We start from the raw sequence: 17,965 nt of genomic DNA, 5'->3' as shown, positions 1-17,965 counted from the left end.
CTGCTGCAGCCACACCTGGCATGGGCCTTCCTCCACATGTGCCCGTTCTCCATCCCTCTTCTCTGTTTCATCTTCCAACACCTGCCCGTGGGTGCTCGTTCACATCCAAGAGTGAGAACAGCAGCTGGGCCCACGGGGCTGTGACCAAGGTGCCCCCGCCTGCATCTCAAGGAGATCTGGCAGCAACCCTGACTTTCTGTTGGGGCACCCCTGCATCTGGGTACCTTATACCTTTTTTCTCTGGGGCCAAGTGTTTCCTGAGAAGCTAACCTCCTCCCCCCGCCAGTGAGAACGGGCGTCTCCCCTTCAGCAGGGGCTGTGCTTGGTCCCGCATGGCCTGCCCGTGGTCTGCCCTCCCTCGCTGGGACTGGTGTCCCCACACGGCGCCTCCCTGGCTCCCCTCCCGCCTCTCGGTGACTCCGTGCGTGGCAGAACCACTGTGGACAGGTGCGGTACGTGGCTGGCAGCTTGCTCTGCATGCTCTGGGGGGTATTTCTTGAGAGAGCTCCTGGCCCACAGATTTATACTGAACGTTGAGGCTAAAACAGCAGGAGGGCAAAACACATTTGAAATAAACCTCTTGGCTTTACCAGGATTGTCATCTGTGATGAACACAGAGGAGCACTGGCACCTGGGTACAGGGAGGGACCTTAGGAAGGGTCACACGCTTTTCTGTCGTAAGTAACTTTTCTGATCTGACCGTATTGTCTTTCACATCCTGCCACCTAGGACAGCATGCCCCTTCGGAGCCTGAGGAAAAGGCGCAAAATGTCCAAGTAACATTCAGAAACCGTTTCTAAGGTAAGAGCATGATTCTTCAGGTGCACAGCCTGTTTCCTTCTTAGCAGCTCATGTCACCTTGTCCATTACTGAAAAAGCACCTATGCACAGGGTCTGATGCAGAAGCAGTACAGAAGGTTAGCAGTGACAGATCTTTCCTGTCACCTGTTTGTTTCTGGTTTGCAAACCACGTCTCCCAAAATGGGGAGGATAGCTTTGGAAGAGGATTCCGTGATAAGCTGTCGGCCGGTATTCCAGAGAAGGGAGCGCAGGAGCTGTAACTCACATGTAGACGTAATGGGAAGTTTGTGTTTGTGTGGTTGACCCTAAGTAACAGAGACCGGGGGTGCTGTAGTGTTGTGGGAGACGGGCTTTGTGGAGCATGGTGATAAGGAGCTTAGGTTCGGGTGTGCACACGAACTCCCAAGAAGCCCATCATTGGAGGACAGCTACGACGGTATGGCATCTGTCTCACAGTCACTGAGCGCGGAGCGCTTCCCAGCTGCTCTCAGAAATGATCCTCAAGAGCCTGTGTCGAGGGCGACTTCGGTATTTAGCCGAGTCTAGCACCACACCCTCTCTCCTGACGCAGTACCCTCGTTAGTTTGCATCTCGACTTGCGGTACCATTTGCTCTCCTGTGCCCAGTTGTCTGGACTGGGTCCAGCGTGCAGGAATTGTTTCTTCACTTCCTCCCCTCCCTTCCTGTTGCATTAGTGAAGCATCGATGTGGTGAGTCAGCAGGATGCAGGGTGCTAAGTACAGACCAGAGGCCCTCCCGCCTCACCTTGCCCTGCTCTTTCTTGAAAGCAATGACCTTGGCACAGCTTACTGTTCCCATCAACTTCTCTCGTACATCTGGCTCTAGGCTCCTGATGAGGTAACGGCATCCTAATGCCAGCCAGGATGGCCCTCCACCGTCAGCATCTGGTGTCTCAGTGGTAGCCCGTCCCACCAGCTGCCCCTGCTCCCTGTCCCCCCACGAAAGGCAAACCATCTCAGGGCTGTACCTGGTCTCGTTGCCAGTTCTCACTGGTACTTGAAAGGAGGCATTGGCCATGTGTGCCCTTGGAAGATTTGTGTGGTCACTTTCTGAGTAGAGCTCACATTACTCAAACTTTGTGTCTGAAAAGGAGCAGTCTGTCCCTGGGCCTGTGGTTTTGCAGCCGTGGTGTCACTCTACCTAGGCAGCCGGCACCTTGCCCTCCGTGAGGAGTAGCCTCCGTGAGGAGTAGCCGTAAAGCAAGGTGATCCTGGTCAGGGCAAGTTTGCAGCATAAGGTCATCACTACACAGCGTAGACATAATGGAGGGCTTGCTCGCATGGTCAGCCCTCACCTCGCGGAGGCCTGTGGCACTGCAGTTAGCGTTCCAGGAAGACAGGCTTTATTTTGCGTGACACTGAGGAGCCAGGGCTGTTTACCTGCAAACGGGGCCAAGAAATCCACCTGTCCCTCATCCTTGCAGCCTGTGGTGGTTCTTGTCTGCCAAGCATTCTGCTTCAGTTGGAAGTGGAACTGCTGACTGGTGCTTGGACAGAGATCAGGCCGTGGGGGTCTTGGTGAAGTGGGTGGAAACAGGATACCATGAGGCCCACCTCCACCGCTGCTGGACAGGGCTGGGTGTTGTAGTTTTGCATCTACAATGTTCTTTTCATGACCCTTGTTCACAGGTGGCTGTGAGCAGCCTGGGTGACGGTTTGGTAGGCAGAGGCCTAACGTGCTATGGGATTTATGATGTTGTAACACAGTAAGGTAAAGAGTTAAAAACACAGATCTTAACTAGTTAAATCGTTAGGTTCTTTTCTGATACGTGTGTTTAGATTATCAAGTGGCCAAGAGCAATTCGTGGCCCATCACGTATGAGTGGCACGTGGGCATGCGTGTAGGTGTGTGTCTCCCGGGAAGCTGACTGCCCCTTGTGCTCCCCCCGCAGGCGTGGCAGGGAACCATGCAGTCATCAGGACACAGGCTCCGAGATGTCGAGCACCATCCTCTCCTCACCGAAAATGACAGTTACGACTCCTCATCCTCATCATCCTCTGAGGCCGACTCCACAGACAGGGTGTGGTTCATCCGGGACGGCTGTGGCGTGGTCTGCGCTATCCTGACCTGGCTCCTGGTCGTCTACGCCGACTTTGTGGTGACATTTGTCATGCTGCTGCCTTCCAAAGACTTCTGGTACTCTGTGATCAACGGGGTCATTTTTAACTGTCTGGCCGTCCTCGCCCTGTCATCTCACCTGAGAACCATGCTCACCGACCCTGTGAGTAGGTGTGCTGTCTGTGGATGGTTCGGTTCGGTCTGCTTATACAGCCCCGGGTTTCTCTCGGCTCCTGGGCACAGGCAGCCACTGTTGTCTGCTTCCTGACTGAAGAGTGAACACAGCTTAGATAGAAGTGATGCTCTGGCCTATTTGTGGAACTCTTGTCCTTCATCAGGCTGTCGTCCAGTCCGATGAAGCGATCGTACTAGATAACCTCTAAAATCCCTGCTAGTTTAAATATTTTGTTTCTCTAAAGCAGGAACTAAAAGCTGGGACACCTGAGTTTAGATCTCGCCACTTCACTATTGGTTGTCTTTTGACTGTAGCAATCAATTCAGCCTCTTTGGGCCAAAGGTTAGACATCATCTCTAAGTCTCCTTTTTGGCTCTGTAATTCTGTCTGTCCCTATTTCATACTGGTTTGTGCTCCAGTGAAAGTTTACACAGCAAATTGGATTCCCATTCAACATTCCATACACAGATTGTCGTGGGACACTGGTTACAGTCCCTGCACCCTCACCATTTCCCCCACCAGTTTCCCTGCCCCACCTTGCCTTCTCATCTTTGCTTTTGGGTCATTGTTGACCATTTGTTCTCATGTAGCTCTAAGGAGCACATTCCTCATGGGTGTTCCTGTTGATCTTACAGGCTAGTCTGCCATTTGGCTGAAAGGTGGCCTCTGGGTAACTCTCTTATCTCAATGTCTCAGCACGTCTCTTCAGCCAGCTGGTGAAAGGTGGAAGCTGGCAGTAAGGAAGGACAGGCTGCTGAGTGCGTGGGAAGCTGCTCATGTGGCTGTTACTCCGGAGACTGCAGAGCAGAGCCCGCTTGGTGCCCAGGGCAGATGTCCTGGGCTGTGGAAACGAGCCTAGGGCCGTCTTCTAGAGCCATTTCCCCTTAGACCAAGCGTAGAGATAGGCCGGCCCTGACTCAGCAGATGTTCCTGATGTTCCATGACTGGAAGACCACCCGACTCGGCACCCCCACTTTGGGTCTAAAGCTGCATCCCCGAGTGTTGAGAGGTGCCCAGTTCAGGGAGGGTCATTACAGTGCTGCACACTGGGTTCAGAAAGACCCTTCCAGATAGTGGTTTCTGGCTGACCCCGGAGCTCTGAGGAGACGCCAGGGCTGCCTGGCCCAGGATGGCCTGCAGGTGGAGTGGGAGAAGGCCTCAGAGTGGGGGCGGGGGTTGTTCTGCGGGCACACAGCCAGGCATAGCGGTCTACAGGGGCTCCATCTGGAAGAGGTCTGTCTTTCACCTTCATCATCCGTGAGTGTAAGCCTGTGGGGCTCATGTTTGTTTACAAGCAGCCTCTAAAGAGGGCAACAAGCTGCTAATGCTTTGTTGTGTGATTGTTTTTCTACTGCTCAGTGGCAGATGTGGCAGGCCTGCTGACTTCACACACTTTGGCAGGGGCCATCTATTGGAGCCGTTTCCCCTTGGACCAAGAATAGAGCTAGGCCAGCCCTGACACATCAGACAGCCCTGGTGTTCTAATGTTTTGAAGACTGCCTGACTCAGAGCTAGGTCAGGTCTACAGCTCAGGAAGTGTTGAGAAGTGTCAGGAAGCTCCTGAGTTCATCATACAGATCTGGCCATATCTCCCCTTCCTCTTGGTCTGCTGGGTAGAGGTCCCAGATGGCCTGATCCCTGGGAGTAGGACAGTTGTAGACCCAGCCCAGTGAGCAGCTGGGAGCACTACACTGGGGACAAACATGATGCTGTCAGCCAGGGGTTCTGTAGCTGCAGTCTGACTGTGCAGCCTCCTCTCTGGCCGGTTTGGCCTTCCCACACTCCACTTCTCCCTTCCTTCATCACAAGGCAAGGTAAAGCAAGAGCGCCCCTCCAGACCCAAACGTAACACGGTCAGGTACTTCCAGCACCAAGAGTAGCACTCCTGGGACAGAGAGGGTACTGCTGGAGCTCTTGATGGGAGGTCACTGCAGGAAAGCCCTGTCCCATCCACATTAGCCTGGGTGTTGACATCTTGGTGGGATCCGACCTTTGTGGGTGGTGTTTGTACCCATGGGGTGGTGCCCACCTTCCTGGGAGGTGGTGCGTGAGGAATGTGGGGGTGGAGGGTCCTTCACCAAAGGACGCAACAAGCCCACAATGGAAAGATGAGACTTCTAGCAATCTTCACATTAAAAACACAATCGAGACCTTGTACTTGTGAAGGGCCCTGAATAGTAGGAGAAGGGAGCCCACAGTTGTCTCCAGAGCCTGCTGTCTTGGGTTCCCAATCAGTCTTCTCAGCAGGTGTCTGCCCAGGGCCTTAGGAAGGTATCCCCTGTGGGGCTGCCAGGCCTGCTGCGGTGCTTTGCCAAACGGAGGGTTCCATGTCCCCTTCCCATGGCTCTGAGAGGCAGGTGGTTTGTCCAGATGAGCAGGAGCCTCGGGAGAGGGTCAGACACCTCCCAGGCCTCAGAGCTGCTCAGTGGCAGTGTGGGGACTGGCCCTGGCCTCTGTGCCTCCAGAGCCTCTGCTGCTCTGTAAGCTTCTTCCTAGAAATCTCAGACACACAAGTAGAAAAGGCAGTAGCATGACCCACAGTTACCAGCTCACGGCCAATCTAGGGTCACAGGCCCCTCACCACCCTCGCCCCAAAGATGATTTTGAAGTACATCTCAGACACTTTACCATGTGTTTGTAAATATTCTTCTGTGTTTTTAAAAGGTACAGACTCTTCCAAAAAAAAAAACACACTATTCAATCTTGTGTAGAACACCTTAGTGATTCCTTAATGGTATCTGGAGTCCCTTAGTGGTGAAGTGCTCAGCTGCCAACCTAAAGGCTGTTCAAATCCAGGCAGAGGCACCTCAGAAGAAAGGCCTGGACCTACTTCCAAACACTCGGCCATTGAACTCTGGGGGCTGCAGCTCTACCCTTACACACGTGAGACTGCCGGGAGTCAGAATCCACTGGGCGGCAGCTGGATTCCTTGGTGGTGGGAGTGGGGATGCTGTCCTCCTCACTTTGCCCCCAGACAGCTGCTGATACCGTCTCAGTGACGCTCTCCAGACACGGGCATTTCTGCACGTAGTACTGGTTCTGTGGGGATGAAGTGTGGAGGAGCTGGTTCCCTTCTTGAGACGTTAGGAATCTCTGTGCCATCCCAGTCTTCTGGTCAGACCCACTTGTCTGAGTCCCTCCTCATACAGCTCCCAGAACGATGGCCCCAACCCCTGGCTGCGCACTGTGCAGACCTGGCCTTTCACCAACCATTGTCCTCTGTCGACCACTGCTCTGTATCACTATCACCCAGCACAGAGGGACTGGCCGTGCCATTCTGCCTCGTCATCCCTTCCTGGCCTCCTGCGGCACCTTCCTATTGTGTTTTCCCGTCATTATCTCTCTTCCCTGTCACGTGGGGTTCTGGTTGCCTGTCACTGTCTATCTCCTGTCATGTGGGGTTCTGGTCCCTTCATTGTCTATCTCCTGTCACGTGGGGTTCTGGTTCCCTGTCACTATCTCCTGTCATGTGGGGTTCTGGTCCCCCATCACTGTCTCTCCAGCTCTTGCTGTGTGGGGTTCTGATCCTGTCACCGTCTCTCCATCACCCCTTGTGTGGAGTTCTGGTCCCCTCACTGTCTGTCTCCCATTGTGTGAAATCCTGGGCCCATCACCATCTTTCTAGCTTCCATTGTGTGGGGTTCTGATCTCCCCGTCACCATCTCTCCAGCTCCCATCATGGGGTTCTGGAGTTCCTTCCCTAGCTGACATTTTCCAAGAGTGTGTAAGTGTCCTTGGGTAGTTGGCAGATGGACAAATATGCTACATAACTTTAAGAACACAGGATAAAGTCCTTTTCAAGGTCACTTGTTCTCTGTTCTCCTGCTGCTGATGATATGGAAACTATCAGCACTTAGCCAGTAAACCCTCCCATAGAAACGAGTGACAGGGCAGACATGCAGGCACCTTCTCAAGTTGGAGCAGCCTAACAAATCGTGCTGCTGAAGCTGCCTGCATGAAGCTCGAGAAACTCAGCTGATTGATCAGTTTGCAAAGGATGATTAGGTACCTGGAGTTTACTTTAATACATTTTTAAATGGAGATCTGGTTCTACACGAGGAATAGTTATTTTTCATATTCCATGTACACTAAGTGGCAGTCACAGCACTGTAAATGATTTTACTTTATGACATTTTATGCTATTTATATATATGTGAGTATGCTATTTATACACATACACACACACACCCACATACTGCCATCTAGTCGACTGACTCACAGCTACGCCATCAGACAGGGAAGAACCGCCCCGTAGTTTCCATGGCTGTAATCTTTATGAAAGCAGACTGCCTAATCTTTCTCCCACCGAGCAGCTGGTAAGTACCAACCGCTGACCTGTCAGTTAACAGCTGAGTACTTAACCACTACACCACCTAACTCAGTGCCGCTGAGTCGGATCCGACTCATAGCGGCCCCTCCTTGGGCTTCCGAGGCAGTATCACTATGGAAGTAGATTGCCCAACCTTCCTTCTGAGGAGTGGTTGGTGAGTGTGAACCGCCAGCCTTCTGGTTAGCAGTTGAATGCCTTGGGCACTACGCCACCAGAGCTCCTACTATACCACAAGGGTTCCATTGATCAATGTCGGATATCGGATACACACACGCCTCTACTCCTCACTTACCGACTATCTCGTTATCCAACATTTTTCATTTAGGATCATAGTCAAAAACCTATCAGGTGATTTTGCACATTAAGATGTGCATCTGGCAGTAATGAACACGAGGGTACACGGCGAAGGTGACATTGGCTGTGATGGTAAACGTTAACTTGACAGGGCCATGATTCTCAGCGGTTTGCAGTTAAGTGATGACATGATTTGGCAGTTATGTGATGATGTGGACAGCCTTCATTTCTGCATAATGCTAGTTTTCCTAACAACCTGGTCTTTAGAACCTAGCCGTGTTGGTTAAGTGAGGAGTAGGTGTATGTGTGTATGTATGTATGTATGTGTGTGTGTGTGTGTGTGTGTGTGTGTGTGTGAATATAGTGTCTTAAAATAAACTCTGCCTGTTGTTTTTTTTCTTACCCTTGCCTTCTCCCCATCTAAACGCATTCTTATTAAACTGCAGGGAGCCGTCCCCAAAGGCAACGCTACGAAGGAGCACGTGGAGAGCCTGCAGCTGAAGCCAGGCGAGGTCATCTACAAGTGTCCCAAGTGCTGCTGCATCAAGCCCGAGCGCGCTCACCACTGCAGGTATGGCTGCTTGGGAGCTCGCACAGCACCGTGTTGTCCACGGGCTGCACAGCACAAGGGGCCCGGGCAGCACTGCCTGACTGCTCTGGGGCATGACCCTGGGCTCTGGGATGGTTGTAGGTACCCTCTCCTTGCAATCAGAGAGTTAAGTCCAGGGGCCGGTGCCAGCCAAGGAAGGCCACACACCTTGCCAGCAGTTTTCATATAGTGCAGATTTGGGGTCCCTTTCAGCCAGAGGAGAGTCACTGTGGGCCAGAGCTGATGGGGCAGCCACCTCTCTAGATGGCACGGGTGCCACAGGCTAGTGTCCGTGCCCTTGGCATGTACTAGGCATGCCCCATGAGAAGTCCAGTAGAAACGCCTGCCCTCCTTGCCCTCCACATGGCTGCTTGCCTTGCCCCTGTTCTCCCAGCCAGTTGAGTAGAGGGGTTTTTGTGTGGCCACTTCTGTCCTGGCTCATTGTGGCACTGCCGTGGCCATGCTGGGTTTTGGGGACATGCTTCTGGCAGTCAGTTGTTATTGTCTGTACGTGCAGATATACTTTATTATCTGGATCATGTATAGATACAGAGGTACTTAAGGGGCCCACACACAGTCCAGGATTTTCATTTCTCCTCTGAGAGTCTGGCTCTCCTCCTTTTAGGCTCTCCTTGCTGGTCTTACTGAATTTTGTTGGCCTTCCCGTAGCCCTGCCTGCCCCGACCCCCATGTTCTGTCTGCTCCCCAAGAAGCTGGGCAGTCAGTGGTTTATCTCAGAGACCGTAGCATGGGGCAGTCGGGTTGTTTAGCCCTTGCAGTCAAGGTCCTGTGTCCCAGAACAGAATCTTTCTCCTGGCTGGCAATGGAGGAGCTGAGCTGTGCTCGGGCCCTTTCTCGGGCTAAACGTCACTTGCCAAGATGAGCAAATGAGCATAGGCGAGAAGTTACTGGATGGAGAAGACAGACAGGGAGTTTCATCTAACTGATGACTGGGAAAACCCATTCCTTTCTTTTAACTTTTTATTGTGTTTTGAGTGAAAGTTTACAGAGCAAATTGGTTTTCCATTCAATAATTTTACACATTTGATTTGTGACATTGATTGCAATCCCCACAATGTAACAGCACTCTTCCCACTTCCTCCTTGGGTTTTCTGTTCCATTTGCCCATCTTTCCTGTCCCTTCCCACCTTCTGAGGTTTATCCCAGGGCAAATGCTGTCCTTTGATGTCGTATGGTTCATTGTTCTAAGGAGTGCATACCTCCCTGGTGTTCATCTTGTAGGCCTGACTATTGTTAGGCTGATAGTTGAGTCACGGCGGTGAGCTGAGTTGCAGGCCTGAAGGGTATCTTAGGGCCATAGTCTCAGGAGTTCTACCAGTCTCTCTTGGATCAGTAAGCCTGGTCATTTTTATGACTCTGAGTTTTGGTCCACGTTTTTCTCCCATTCTACCCAGAATCCCCTGTTGTGATCCCTTCCAGAGCACTCAGCAGTTGTAACCAGGTACTATCTGGGTCTCCTGGTGAAGGCTGGGGCTCACTTGGTTCATTAGTCCTTTGGACTGATTGTTTCCGTGCGTCTTTCATTTTCTTCATTCTCCTTTGGTCGGGAGGAGAAAAGAACAATAGCTGCACCTTAGATGGCCGATCACAAGCTTTTCAGACTCCAGTCGCAGCTCACCAAGGCAGAACGCAGAACACTGTTTTTGTGGACCGTTTTGTGCCAGCTGACCTTGGTGCTGGTCCTAAAGTCCCCAGGAGTAGGGACTCATTCCCTCAAGGTATTGGGTTATGGCTAAGATGTTTCTATAATGTTGCCCCCCATACACTCAGTTACATTCACAGATAGGCTGACGGCACACACGGAGACATACGTAGAAATATTCTCTTAGGAAAGGTTTTCTAAGATCCATTTCCACACTGTTTGGCCAAAAAGTTAAAAAAAAAAAAAAAATGACGAAAGAGAAAGAGAGGACATGAGCATGGGCTCTCCTCTGCCCCACCTCCCGCTTTCTTCGGTTGTCCTCCTCTGGTTTCCTCAGCGCCTGGGACGTTAACACCCAGACCTTTCCTTTTCAGTATTTGTAAGAGATGCATCCGCAAGATGGACCACCACTGCCCGTGGGTGAACAACTGTGTGGGAGAAAAGAACCAGAGGTTTTTTGTGCTCTTCACTGTGAGTACAAACGTTTGAAGTGACTTGTATCTAGTTGGGCATGCTCCTCAACACTGGCCTGGAGTAGGAGCACGTAGGCCAACATCAGACCGGGCTCCTGGCCTACCTCTTCCACAGGATGCAACTGTGACCCAGGGCTGTATTACCAGGAAGTGGTCTGGGAAACTACTGCTTGTATTGTCTTAGTGGCTGAGTGCTCCCTCTGGTGCACTCAAGCACCATAGTTAATAGGCTCTTCCCCTGGCATTGTGGAACTTACTTCTCTCCTGCCCTTGACATGGTTCGGCATGATCTTCAGGCAGATGTCATGACAGCTCTTCACTCATGACTGTTACTGACTAATGAGATGCTCCTGGAACTATACTCAGTTCCCCTAAAGTCACTGACCACTTATCCCCCTCGTTCTAGATGTACATAGCACTGTCTTCAGTCCACGCACTGATTCTCTGTGGATTTCAGTTCATTTCTTGTGTCCGAGGCCAGTGGACGGGTAAGTAAATGTTTTGTGTCATTCTAGACGGGCGTGTTTTTGAGGGAGAGGTTTATCGTAAAGCTTTAAAGGCAGAAGTGACTGGCCAGTTTTGAAGGAGATTGTTGCAGTTACTGCAGCAATTCATCGAATTACTTTGTTTCAGAAAAGCATATGGTTAAGCCACCATACACCTAGCCATTTTGCTAGCATAGTGAAGCCTTATAATGTTAAGTTCTTCCTTGTTAACCAGTTTTATGAATGATTTTTACTACCCATTGCCACCAAACGGATTTTAACTCAAAGCGACCCTATAGGAAAGAGTAGAAGTGCCCCATAGGGTTTCAAAGGCTGTAATCTTTCTGGAAGCAGACTGCCTCTTTCTTCTATGGAACAGCTGGTGTTTAGCAGCCATATCCCTTAACCGCTGCACCATGAGAGCGCCTTAAAATTTCTATCAAGTAATTTTATTTGGCTGGCACAGGACCAGGCAGTGTTTCATTCTGCTGCGCATAGGGTCGCTATGAGTCAGAGATGACTTGACTGTACCTCACAACAACAATCTTATTTCCGTTTTGTGGATTTTGAGGCTAGAGAGAAATCAGTACTATTCTCACCAGACCTTCCCTTTGAGTTCTGGTTAGTTAGCTAGCATTGCTCAGCAAACCCATGGCCTTACTCAACCTGAGGGAGCGCAGCAGGCGCTCACAGACGTGCAGATCCTCACACGGAGGGCAGGCTCCCACCTGCTTCCCATGCAAAGATCACGCACAGGTGTAGGTAAGTGTGTCGTTTCACGGTTTAGTTGTGTGTGTGCGATTTAATGTGCAGAAGTAGTGCCAACAGAAATCTCAGATGGGGAGCAGTGGGGTTTTAGACGGCTGGCTGGGAAACAGTGGTGTGAATCCTTTTCCAGAAGGACCGGCTGCCTCTGCCCCTGGTGAACTATGAAGGTGTCTGCCTGTAAAACAAGCACATTGTCCCACCTGAGCTGGAGGTCGGGCAGCCAGGGCCCGGGGTGGTGCCTCGCCAGAGTCACACCCGGGCTCTGAGGTTCGGGGTGTTGCTCGTGCTCTGATGCCCAGCTGCAACCCGCCTTCTCTGGTTCACAGAATGCAGCGACTTTTCACCACCAATAACGGTCATCCTCTTGATCTTCTTGTGCCTTGAGGGTCTCCTGTTTTTCACTTTCACTGCAGTGATGTTCGGCACGCAGATCCACTCGATATGCAACGATGAAACGGTACGCTCTCCTCTCTGCTGCCTGTTTAGTCAGAACCCGAGCGAGTGGGAAGTGCTCATGTCCTAACACGTGCCTGTGTCTCAGCTTACGTGATTCACTGAGCGGCCTCGATAAGCTCATTCCAGGTCACTGTGCTCCTTGTATTACGCACAGAGCATATTTTAAATATTGGCTTGATTTGAAAGTCAACAAAGCCAGACAAATAGAGCCAAGCAAATGCACAGTTTCTAGGAGACCAGCCCTGCAGTTGGTGGGTGAACGCAGGGATCAAGTACCTTCTTGCCCTTGATGGGCGGGTTTAGAGTAGATGCTCAGTAAATACTTCCACAGAGTAATAAATGGGTAGAAGCACTGGTGCCCAGGTATGGAGAACCAACTCCCTCCTGCTACCCTTGTGGCGGTCTGGGTTGTCACAGTAACTTGTGTCACACGTGGCACTTCTTGTCCCCATCCCTCTGTCTCTGCTGCGGGCCTGGTCATTAGCTGAGCCCTGGTTATGTTCCTGGACACCGTACAGAGTCTGGGCCTGTGGTGTGGCAAGAACTTGCCTTTCTGCTCCAGTTGTCAGCGACCTTCACACTTGTGTGACACGACAAGTGGAACACAGGCACCCCGCAGGTCCCAGAGGTACAAGGCCAGCCAGTTGCTGGAGTGTAACTGTATGGGATTCTCGCTTTGAGCTAACATCTGCTCACTGGGATATCGACCTTGGCACTTGCTTTCTCAGTCACCTTTTCCACTTTCTCCACGTAGTTATTTGGGTTTTAGAGGAAGGCTGATAAATAACACCGCTTCCTGTCCCAGTTTGCAACAAGTGTATTTCAAAGCCTCATCACAGGACTTGAGGGTCTGTGGAACTGGGTGTTCATGAACTGCTCTGGCTCTTTCATCCTGCTCTAGCCAAAGACAGAAGAACAGGCACTGTACTGCCTCTCTTTCTGCCCATGGTGTAGGCGCTGGGGAGCATGTCTAGTGGGAGGGGCTCAGGTCACATGGGAGCAGGGAAGCCCGTCTTTCTTGCTGTCTTGGTTTCTTGCACCCCCGGTTTATGAGTGCAATCAAAGTACACACGGTGTTTTTCACATAAAACATGCCCACACACATACAGTGCGTACTGGAATCTAACACATGAGGGGCTTGTGCAGTTTACAAGAGACTGTGTAACACATGACTTGGTAGAAATAAAAGTAGTAGGGTTTCTGAAAGACTCTTGCCTGAAGTACCATCCTTAGATGTTTCTTAGTTGAAGAGACACGACACAACACTGCATGTACAGAAAGAGCTTTCCAGCCCCAGCATGTGCTTACCTGTGCAACTACAAGGTCCCCTTTGTTGTAGGTGATCGTGCAGGGCTGTACTCATCACAGTCTCCAGGCAGGGTGACAGCTGTGGGTAAGAGCAGCAGTCACGTACACGTAGTGACCCCCTTTGCAGTCGACACTGTGACTGGCAGCCGGCTATCTGGGTAGGTGCCCTCAGCCACTGGCCTCTGTAGTACAGTTCCAGGCTCTCGTCCTTATCCCGGAAGGTGGTGTTTGGGCCGTGTCCCTGTAGGGCTCTCTCTCCTGGCAGCAGTACAGCTCATCTCTGGGCCTTCTCCTGGGCTGACGGAATCTGAACCTTGCGGGGTGACCCTGGCCCTAGTGTCTCCTCACAGTACATGTTGTAGGGTAGCCCTGACACGCTCTTGGCTGCGTGCCCCCCATCCCCACCAGTGGCACAGGTGCCCCCCGGCCTCTCAAGATTCCACGCTCCTCAGCTTAGCAGGTGGGTCCTGATTAAGTCCCTGGCAGGACCCCAGGCACGTGGCCTCACTGAGTCACAGCTGTGAGGGAACATCCTTGATACGGGGTGGGCTTCCTTCTTCTGTGGGTGGGAATGCGTCTTCCAATTATGAGCATAGCCATCCAGAGATGGACCAACTTGCAGGCAGCCTTGGTTACCTGCTGACGCATTTGCTTCCCACCTGTGTGGGTGGCATGTCTCAGGAAGACCATGGGCCTCTGTGGAAGGAGACTCCTGTTCAAATCAGTTGGCTGTCAAGTGCAGGGTGGTTCGTGGGACACACTGGGTTGCATGTCTTCACCCCAGTGCTGACAAACATGCCCTTTTTATTGAAGCCCATGGGACCAAGAGTTGGGTTAGGAAGGCTACAGCCAGATAAACCCCAGTGTTGGCTGTGAGCCCTCCCCAGGGAGCACTTTGCTGAGGGTAGTTTTTCCAGAAAGCCCCTCACACTTGTGCCTCAGGATGCTGCTAGGTGACTCTCCATAATACCTGACAAGAGGCTCCAGGCAGCCTGAGGGAAACCCAGGTCTCCTGCCAGCTGGGACGGTGAGCCATGTGCCCACCAAGCTCCTCCTGCGTTCCTGTCAGCCTGGCCTGCAGCAGGGGTCTTGGTCTGTCTTTCTGCCCAGGGAAGGGCACTGACCTAGCTGCTGGAGGCATGGAGCTCACACTGCCCTTGACCCTCCACGTGTTTGCTGCCTCGTCTGCCCCACCTGAGGGGGACCCACTCAAGGGTCCATCTTCCCACTGTGATTTTACAGCTGTCTTTTTAGGAGCATGCCTTCTCTAATTAGGAAGAGCTAGAACATTCCATCAAGCGGTACCCAGCATCAGAAAGGGCAGGAGTAACGAGTAGTTTCCATCCACTGAATCCTTGCTTTGTGCCTCGTCCTGGGGAGGTAGCTGCCAGCACTCACGCCGGGTGGATGCTGGAGCCAGGGATGGGCACCTGCCCTGCCACCTTCTCAGAGCCCACACTTTGCTTGAATGTCCGTCCTAAAACAACACAGGGTTCTGCAGTTAGGGGGTGGTGCCCCCACAGGACCCCTCGGCTAAGCCTCTGTCTGCTGGTGCTGTCAACCCCTTGCTTTTCTTTTGTCTCCAGGAGATCGAGAGACTAAAAAGCGAAAAGCCCACGTGGGAGCGGAGGCTCCGTTGGGAGGGAATGAAGTCTGTCTTCGGGGGTCCACCCTCACTCCTCTGGATGAATCCTTTCGTCGGGTTCCGGTTCAGGCGGCTGCAGACAAGAGCCAGGAGAGGGGGCCCCGAGTTCTCCATCTGAGGCCACCCGTCTGCTGGAACTCGCCCAGGTACTTTACTCCTTTGGCGTCGGAAAGAGCATCAGCTGCTCCTCTGTGACCAGCAGGGCAAACTGAACCTACACAAACCAGTTGCTAGCAGCAAGCGGAGTTTTATACATTTACAGTCACAGATGGCAGATTTTCTAAACCAAACCAACAACTGGAAGACGTGCTGACCAATTTCCACCCATATGACTGGTGCACGGGCCAGGGCCACAGCGAGAAGCCAGATGTCTCATCCTGCACAGGCAGGCTTTTTGTTCAGAGCACCGGCATTTTGAAGAAGCTGTTGGGGATGTTATGTGGGTTAGTTTCAGTCCTGCGAATGAGCTGCGTTTTTCAGTCATGAAGGAGAAATGCCCAGTGAAATCAAATGGCTGGACTGCTGCCCAGGGCACCCTCATCTGCCTGGGATCCTTGAGGGCTTCCTGGTCATACAGGGCCATTTACACAGAAACACGAGTGCCTGGACTACTGCCAGCAGTCCTGTCTACCCAGGATCCACGAGGGCTTCCCAGTCACACAGGGCCATTTATGCAGAAACCGATGCCCGGACTGCCACCCGGGGCACCCCTGTCTACCTGGAATCCATGAGGGCTTCCTGGTCACACAGGGCCGTTTATGGAGAAACATGTCTTTGTCTTGACCACTCAGACGTTCACTTTGCACTGAAGTTGTGAAAGATCTGTGTGCCCGGAGCAGCCCTGCGGGCTCTAGGTCCATGCCAGCTGCCCCCCAGGAGCAGTGTCCTTTGACCCTCCCAGCACAGCCTGTGTGCGCATGTACATGCACACACGTGTTCTGAAGCCGTGGCATCGCTGAGAGGATGATACACTGAGAGGCTGTGATCAGCAGATGAGCTGCGTTTTAGGAGCCTATGTTTCAGGAAAGCAGGCTGCAGTGCCTCCCACCGGTGGGCTTGCCAGGAACGTACCACAGCTGTAGGACAGCTCTACCCAAAGAACGCTCGCTGCCATGTGGTCCTGGGCTCCCTCCTGCTCTCACTTTATTTTCAAACCCTGGCTGCACGAGGGCCTTGGACTGGACTTCCCCCCCTCACATGAATGGCCCCCTCACTGAAGGCAGAGCGCCACCTCGCGGGGCCTGGTACTTTGTGCAGCTCCATGCTGTTGTCGGTGTGCAGGGAAGGGGGCATGCCAACAGTGAAACACCACAGGAAACAAGGTGTGTACCTTGTGGCACCTCTGGGAGCAGGAGGGGACCGTGAGGTCACCGCCCTGGAGCAGGGGCGACTTTGTGCCTTGATTGCAGGTGGTTGTGGAAGACAGGTGTGTGGGCACTGAGCCAAAGGAGAACACGCAGTGACAGCAGCCCGTCTGCTCTTGGCGTCATGGATGTGTGCTTTTTCTACCCACCTCCCAGGTGATCAAACAGGGGTCTTGACACGGCGCTGAAAATTCTACCAGAAAGCAGCACCCTGTCCCAGGGCTCGCCTTAACCCGGCCTGGTTTGTGCATTCTCTGCCAGATGCATCAGGAGGCAGTCATCGCAGAGCCCAGAGGTCTGCCTCCAAGTTCGCCTCCCACACTAAGAAGAGCTGGTGTTCCCCTCCCATTCCGTTGACATGTGGACTGTTTTTTTTTTAAATCCGTACCCCATCCTAATCAGGGCTTATACCACTATTGATGCTGAATCACCAAGGGGTCTGCTCGATTCACCATCGGTAGCCAAGGGAACAAAACCGTGTGATGATTTCGAAGGCTACAGATCTCTGCGGAAATGCGCGTGCTATTGGAACGGGCATCACGGCCCGGGACAAGAGCACCTGCTACAGGTGACCGGGAGGTCGTCTCGCCTCCCCATTTGCACATCTGTTGTCTGGGTTGGACACATGTATTGGGCTTCAGTGTGAGGCTTTTAATCTGTGTATCCTGTTTATCAATAAACAAATTAATGGATCCTGTGAGACTCGGCAAGTGTGTGCAAGTCAAGTTTACTTGCTTTTTCAGCCTTCTCTTCCAGTGTACCTTTCATATGAAATAAAGTAACCAGCTGACACATGTCAGAGAATCAGCAAAGTGGCAGAAGTTCTTCATGGCTGTCGGTGCGTCTTCTGGCAGCCAGCCCACCATTCCTTGAGACCACCCCCAGCTCCCTGCCGTCCTAGCCAGGCCTGTGCCATTTCCCTACCTCTAAGTACTTTAGGGCCCGTGACAAATGGCTCCAGTGTCCCCTCCGAACTCTGGGCTGTCAGGCACTCTCCTCCCACAGTCACTCAGCTGTGTCCTAAGGAACCATGCAGTCGTCTAGCTCACAGGGAAGAACACAACATGAAAAGAAAAACACTGCCATCCATCCAGTCTGTCCCTACAACTTGATTTCAGTCATGTCACACCTGCGTCTCCCGATTACACTCTGAGGGCCCCACAGGTGTGTGGAGAGGGGACTGAGAAGGAAAGATGGGCAAGTGGCCAGGCCTGCAGGGCAGGGACTCCCACGAGCTGCAAATGGAGCAGGCCTGGTGGGGGTCACCTGAGGACGCTGCCCAGCCCAGGTGGCAGCACAGGCTTGAAGGGGGCCCTGTGGGGCCCACCACCGCCACCACCATCTGTTGAGGGCCTGCTGTGTGCCAGTATTGAACCTGCCCAGCAACTGTGAGGTACATAGTGGGGTCTTAGTAACCCTACTATGTCCTGGCTGGAAACAGGACCCAAAACCCTGTCTGTCTGACTTGCAGGCCATTTTTTCAACTCCTGAGCCACACTACCCCTTGCTACAGTGATCAGGAAACTTCTGAAGAT

General features: G+C 52.4%; 1 protein-coding gene across 1 annotated transcript; it reads left to right on the top strand.

Annotated features, from left to right (window-relative positions):
- The first annotated feature begins 2,728 nt into the window (after positions 1-2,728).
- ZDHHC7 (zinc finger DHHC-type palmitoyltransferase 7) lies at positions 2,729-15,184 on the top strand. The gene is made up of 6 exons (XM_007939140.1): positions 2,729-3,043; positions 8,126-8,250; positions 10,306-10,402; positions 10,811-10,892; positions 11,984-12,114; positions 15,008-15,184. The coding sequence occupies exons 1-6, from the start codon at positions 2,729-2,731 to the stop codon at positions 15,182-15,184; spliced, it is 927 nt and encodes a 308-aa protein (XP_007937331.1).
- Positions 15,185-17,965: the final 2,781 nt, after the last annotated feature.

The sequence above is a fragment of the Orycteropus afer genome, unplaced genomic scaffold, assembly GCF_000298275.1.
Source record: "Orycteropus afer afer isolate SDZICR_OR568_19922 unplaced genomic scaffold, OryAfe1.0 scaffold00057, whole genome shotgun sequence".
Taxonomy (NCBI): Eukaryota; Metazoa; Chordata; class Mammalia; order Tubulidentata; family Orycteropodidae; genus Orycteropus; species Orycteropus afer.
The sequence above is the reverse complement of the archived record's forward strand: the minus strand, read 5'-3'. Positions and strand labels throughout refer to the sequence as shown.